Below are 7,115 nucleotides of genomic sequence, written 5' to 3' on the forward strand. Positions count from 1 at the left end.
GCGAATAAAGTCTGCGCACGCCTATGCCTATTAAATAATACAATTCACGTACCTGCCTATTACACTAAAACAGTAAGATGTATTATTAGCACAATTTTATATTATAGGTATAGATTAAGATGTATCTTCATTTTTATGGTAGGGGTACATGCGGAAATGTTTTACGATCAAAAAATAGATACCTAACAGTATACAAATAATAAATATACCTACAATATATTATGGGTTCTAAACAAAATATAGTTTTTAAGAAGGGATTTTGGTTGAAACCCCACTGAATTTAAAGATTTACCTAAACCCACCTACAATATTTCTGTATCCTAAATTCAATGTCCAAACGACAAAATAATAAATTTAATTGCCTATATTCAGATTATTAATTAGCTAATAAGATATTGTTCCATTAATTTTTATATTTATATTTTATTGTTAAAGATTGTTGTAACATTGGTTGTTAAGCTTACAATGAATCATATTATTATTATTATTATTATAATAGAAGTTACAATTTATATCTATTTTGTTTAAAATTATGTTTTGAAAATTTCTCGCAGGGTCTTTTTTGTCACCATTATTTGATATTTAAGGATTCAAACTAATAAACAAATGATTTTACATAATTCTCATAAACCTAACTACATGTCTTTAAATGTTGTACAAAAATTGTATAGGTATCTAAAAACATACTGTAATATTTTAGATAGTTATGTACTAAGTAGGTACCTTATATATTTAGGTGCCTACATGAAATTACATTACCTAGGTTGTCTACCTACCTTTAATGCTAAGGACTTACATTGATTTGATATGCTAAATGTAATATTCAACCATTTAACAATACATTTTATGTTATGATTTATGTACAATGTAGGACGTAGGTACTTACTATATAAATAGGTAAAACTGTACAAGACAAATATTAAAGTAGGTAATACGTAAATATGATTCAGTTAACACTATTTGGAGCGGTAAAAGTGACGTTCATAATGTGTTATCTTATAAGGATAAGGATCCATTGTATGAATATTAGACAGCTATTCAGGTGATTATAAATTAAAATCTGCCCTACTGCCCACAATAAACAATTTTAAATACAAACCTACAATTAAAACTGCAAATACAGTAACATTTTCCAAAACATTTTCATTGAATCACATTTTCATTCATTTTTACTTTTAGGAAAGTAAAAATGGTATTTTTATTATATCCCTTATAGGTATAATTTGAAAAACTTGATTCTCTCAAAATCTAAAATTGATGAAAATAGCCGAATTTCGTTTTAAATTTTCATGAATTCACTATTTACAAATTACAAAACCTATTATGTTTGTTAGAATAGATATTACAATTCCTACGAAATAAATTGTGATTATAGACGGACTATTTAAATTGAATATTTTACTATATTAATTATACTTGCACCTTCATTATTATTATTTGGTAACAAAATATTCTTCGAATTTCTTTACTTTATTAGAACATGATAAAATACCAACCAGGATGGCTTAACCACCTAAACAGAGGCCTATAAATGTACAAAGATTGTCCGGATTTTTTACACTAGGTAGTATATATAAATAGACTGTTGTCTATAATGTTGTACATACTATAAATGTACACTTGCCTCTTGAAAATATTAAAATGTGAAAGTATTACATTACCCATAACATTAAATTATAAGTATAGTAAAATGTCAAGTAAATAGAAATAATCAACATATTATGAAGCAAATTTCTCAATATTTTCTACATCTTCCAATATATGTTATTTATTCTTTATATTTTAAAAGATTATCATTGATCAATTTAAATATTTAAGAATTAAGCTATCAAATACATTTTGTATAATCATTGTATAATTTATATATAAACTTAACTTAACTAAACAACTTCCTATTTTTAATTATTTACGACAAACAAAATAATATGTATTAATATATAAAAATGTTTTTTTTTTTGTGTGTAGGATGCATTTATTGTTGATTAAAATATTAAATATATTTCATAACATCAAAAATATTGAGTTTTAAATAAATCCATCCAATTAATTTAAACATATTTTTAAACTACTCCTATTTGTTAATTTATTGTAATGATAAAATATTTAAATTTAAATTTTATTAATAATTATATTATTATGTATTAATAATTTTATTTATAAATTAAATATTAAATGAATAATATATTATTGTTGTGTTGATGATTTTAAATAAATTGTGTTGTTATCTAGAAAAAGAAAACTATAAATAGTAACATTTATTAATAAATTAAACAAACTAGGAATTATACATTGGTATGATAACATTCAACAAGTTATACTATTACCTATTAGTTATAAACTTATATATTTTACATTATAATATTTCAATAAACAATTTTCTTAAATCTGAAATATCATAAAAATATTAACAATTAAAAAAAAATTATTATATTTTTGTTAATCATTAGATTAATTAAATTTAAGAAACTAAAAAAATGATTTTATAAGTTATACACACCAAAAATCAATAACACTATATTGAATTATGTCATGTAAATGTATACATTAAAAAAAAATAATATTTAATTAATTGCAGAGTACTATACATCTGTCAGAAAAATATAAATTTTTTTTTTTACAACAAAATTTGATCTTATTACTTGAAAATATTAACAAATAAAAAAAAAATGATATACATAATAAACTTTATCTATATTTTGTTATCTAAATTATTTTTAAGACTATCAGGTGATGTACTTGGAAAAAGCGAGTCAGTGTTTAATAAAGAATCAGTTATAACTGGTGTATTTAAAACATCATTCCCATATGCTGTATCAAACGACATAGGAGTGTTTGGTATTGTCCAGTCTGCCGAAGCTGTCATTAAATCATTTAGATCATAAGTATTTGGTGATAGACATGACACAATTTGATTGTCTGGTGTAACGTTCAACCCATTTTTGACTAAAATATCAAAGCATAAATCATTAACTGTTAAAACGAAATAAATAGGTATTCAGAAATGGATTAAATTTCATAAAAGTACATATTAATATAAATTGTTATTTTCTAATTAGTTATTATATATGTTTTCCAAAAGCAAATATTAAATAAGCAGCATGGAGAAAGCTAAAAGGACTTAACATCCCCAATGCCAAAGCACAAAATTACACCATAATATATGTAAATACAGTGAAACCTCAATAACTCGAATCGGTTAGTGGTGAAAAAAAAAAATTAGAGTTATAGAAAAAATTGTGTGTACTTATTAAAATGCAGGAGCGAAGATATTTCTTTGAATTATTGAAAATTTGACTTATAGACTTCGAGTAATCGAGGTTTCACTGTATATTATATAACTTAAATAAAAAAGCTGGATCATTACATACCATCATTAAGTGTCTGTTCTTCTGATGTCATAGGTAAATTTAAATTTGTTGGATCATCATTAATAAACTAAATAAAAATTGAAGTCAACTTTAAAAAAAAAACTATTAATGTATTAATATAAAAAACATTTTTACTTACATTAAGAAACATATTTGCATCAAATGTGTACTTGTCATTTAATCCTTTCAACAAACTTTCCAAGTCAGCTTGAACTAAATCAATTTGTTTGGAAACAGACTCCCTGAAAAAAAAAATTATATATAACTGACAGGATTTGATTATTTTTTTCAAACCAGCAGCGAAAGTTTAATTTCCGATGCAGGTTAAAGGGTTGGAAAATTACATTTTCCATCCAACAAAACAGTAATGTTTCTGTCCAAATCAAATAAATAACATGAATGACAAATGTATCCAATAGGTTTTGTTTAATATATAAAATACTAGCTGATAGGTGGGTTACTCTTATGTTATTACAGTTTGGTGAATTTAAATCCCGATGATGGTAAGAACAGTTTGTTATAACGATAATGTCGATTGACGCAGTTTTGGAGGCGGCAAAAGCTTAACAAAAATAGTATGTATGGCTTACATGGGATGGCAATTTTAGTCTTGGGGAAAATGTAGCATTTGCCTGCGGCTTGTGCCACACATTGCTCATGACTGAAATAGCTCACTTCCCACCCTTCCCATTTAATATACAATACACTAATACAATAATTTAACTTTTAGTTTATACAATACAGCTTTGCTACATACTTGAACAAACTTCCTACGTTTTAATCTTTCCTTAAAGATCTAGCAATATTTAGTCAATTATTACTCAATTTTTTTTTCTTTAATAGATTTAAGGCATTGAGGACTGAAGTCATTAGCTTGTAAGGTTCTTAAGGTTGGGACGATTGGTACAGTCGGTTAGGAACACGTGTATGTGTGGCAAGATTTTGCGCACTACGATCCCGGGTGGTCACCCATACGGGAATTAGTGGCAGCGGCCGTTGCTTACTCTCAATCACTTAGCGTGATTAATTTCAGCCACTGTGCCGCGCCTAGCCACAATTCAAATTTTTATTGATGATTTATTCATATAACAATGATTAATAATGTCAACATAAATTTATACCATAATTATTTCTAAATTTTTTTTTAGACTTGAATTTAATATTTATACATTCAATTCAAAATAAAATAATTATCTAGTTAATAAGAATGTTTAACTTGAGTATAGAACACCCAACTAATAACATAAAGAGTATAAAAAGTATTTTATTATTTTATTTAATTCTTACCTCCTAGAACCAAGTTGAACGGAGGATTAAAAAAATTCTACAGAGCTATCTTGTGGTCGGAAAACTAGAAACCACAATTACATCAGTTTATTATTCTACCATTTTTAACCTAATTTTTAAATTAAAATTTAATTACCCGGTTCTAGTATTGGTTATTAACTATTTATATATATATATATATTTATTTATTTTATTTTTGTTAATTATTTAATTATTTTAGCTGTTTATTCAATTTTATTTTGCTATATCATAAATGTTTATGTATGCCAAAACTGTTTAATAACTTATATACAATAATAATAATTATTATTATTTTAATTCTTACAATATTACTATCATATTATTATAATATATGAAATAAGATAAAAATTTTTTATTACTAAGTCAATGACTCATTATCAAATATTTTGCTTTAAATTAGAAACGTTTAAATAAACTTCTTTAATATTATCAATTAAAAATAATTTTTCATTCCTATAAATGAAGATTACTAAAATATAATCTATATTTTAGACACTATTTATCATTTCCCGAAACACTAAATAAAAACCAGGCAAGCAACATCATACTTTTGCATAACATTATTAAGGAAATTTGGTGATTCAGAACTGCTCCCGTCACACGTATTAACTTGCCTAGGTTCTGGATTGGCAAGCTGCATATTATCACAATTAGAAGTTATTTCATTATTCCATAAGTCATCATTATTAGAAATTGTCCTAAAAAAATAAAAAATATTAACTAACTAAATAATAAAATATAAAAAAATGTGCAACTAAGGGCCGTTATTACAATGTCCTGCTAAGGTGTACGCTAACGTAGCGGATACATTTAGCGGCTGCTTTTTAATATTCCATTATTACAATGTATCGTTACGTAAAATTTTACCGCTAACTACGAGATAGCGGTCACTTTACTAGCGGCAAGCTTTATTGCCCGTTAAAGTAGTTAGCGGGAAGAATCCATAAAGTATAAGCACTGGATATTTATATTTTTGCATTTACTTTGCGAATTTATTGTGATGTTTTTTTTTTATCAGTTAGATCTATTCTGAAACTCATTTGCTGCTGTGTTTTCTACAACTGTGCCATGACACTGTGTTCTTTTTATTTTTTTGTCCATAAAATATTTAACTTAAAATGAATAGTTTAAATAATTTGATTGGGTTTATTGATGATGTTATTAATTTTGGCCGTAGAAGACCACAACAATATAAAGATAGGAACTACTATAATATTAAAATAATAAAATAATGGTATTAATAAATAATTGTGTTCTGAAATATTGTTTGATCTTATAGAGTATACCTACCTAATATCTTGGTTACCTAACACATGAATGTTTTTTTAGGAATATGGCATTAGCTCAAATGAACCAAGTACTACTTACTCTACGCTTTTAAACTCTGGGAACAATGCTCATATCAGTGGCAGATAAGTTAGGCGTAATTGTATCTTCCGCAAACCGAACGATTAAAAATGTATCATATGCTATTGCGGGACTTTTTTTATAAATCCCTAATGAATTGGTCGAAACAAAGATGAAAATGTTCAAGATTGCCCGATTTCCTTTAGTATTGTGCAATTTATTGCACACATGTGCGAATTCAATCTCCAGGCGGTGAATTCGCAGAATCATTTAGATTTTAGAAGTCGAAAAGGGTATAAAAACATATCAATATACTTTTAATTTACACATTACACTTACACATTACCATAAGCTCATAATTAATTAAACATACATTTTGGAAGGAGGGCCTATGTATAAGGGAATGCGCATATAACCAAAATTCAAGAGGTATACACTATTTATTGAATTAGGTAAAAAAAATATTCATATTTTACACTTTTAAATTTAATCCAATGAATGTATTGGTTTTACAGTGTGTACATTATATTATTGTGTCTGGTGTCATCTTCTATTGGCGTAATAAATTTTTCTAAGGAAAAAGAAAAAAGTTAAAATTTCAAAATAAAATAATACTTGCGTCTGGCACGGAACCACAAAAAACCAAAAACTAATATCAATTATCAATATCACAAAACATTTTATTAATCATTATCAGCTGTCACATAACAATTAACAGCTGCTTCATTATGAGCCAATGAAAATATTCGTTACGTTTAGAATTATTAAACTAATGGTTAGTACTAGCGGTAACATTGTAATAATGGTTTGTTTTAAACTCGTCACTAAAGTCCCCGCTACGTTTAACTGCACGCTAGCCTAACTGACAGATAAATATAATTTAGCGGGAAATTGTAATAACGGCCCTAAGTATTTGTCGAATTTTAAACTTATACTTTGGTTTAAATTAATTTTCATATGTCGTAAATGATAAAATAATCTAACCAGTAACCTTTTGTTTCAATGTACAAACTAAAAACTGTTTAAGCCGTTTTATTTTAAATCCAATGTAAAACTAAATAATAATCATCGCAACAACATAATGTGCCTAAA

General features: G+C 26.0%; 1 protein-coding gene across 3 annotated transcripts in view; it reads right to left on the reverse strand.

Annotated features, from left to right (window-relative positions):
* Nucleotides 1–2,235: 2,235 nt before the first annotated feature.
* The window catches only part of LOC100573878 (heat shock factor protein), a 15,233-nt gene continuing 10,353 nt past the window's right edge, over nt 2,236–7,115 (reverse strand). The window contains exons 8-11 of one of the 3 annotated variants that reach the window (XM_029488089.1): nt 5,225–5,374; nt 3,508–3,610; nt 3,369–3,435; nt 2,236–2,943 (exon numbers count right to left, since the gene is read on the reverse strand). In XM_029488089.1, the coding sequence (XP_029343949.1) occupies nt 2,690–2,943; nt 3,369–3,435; nt 3,508–3,610; nt 5,225–5,374 (574 nt within the window). In that variant the 3' untranslated portion in view covers nt 2,236–2,689. The remainder of the gene's footprint in view (nt 2,944–3,368; nt 3,436–3,507; nt 3,611–5,224; nt 5,375–7,115) is intronic. The other 2 variants (XM_029488090.1, XM_029488091.1) reach the window with 2 other exon arrangements.

The sequence above is a fragment of the Acyrthosiphon pisum genome, chromosome A1 (genome assembly GCF_005508785.2).
Source record: "Acyrthosiphon pisum isolate AL4f chromosome A1, pea_aphid_22Mar2018_4r6ur, whole genome shotgun sequence".
Taxonomy (NCBI): Eukaryota; Metazoa; Arthropoda; class Insecta; order Hemiptera; family Aphididae; genus Acyrthosiphon; species Acyrthosiphon pisum.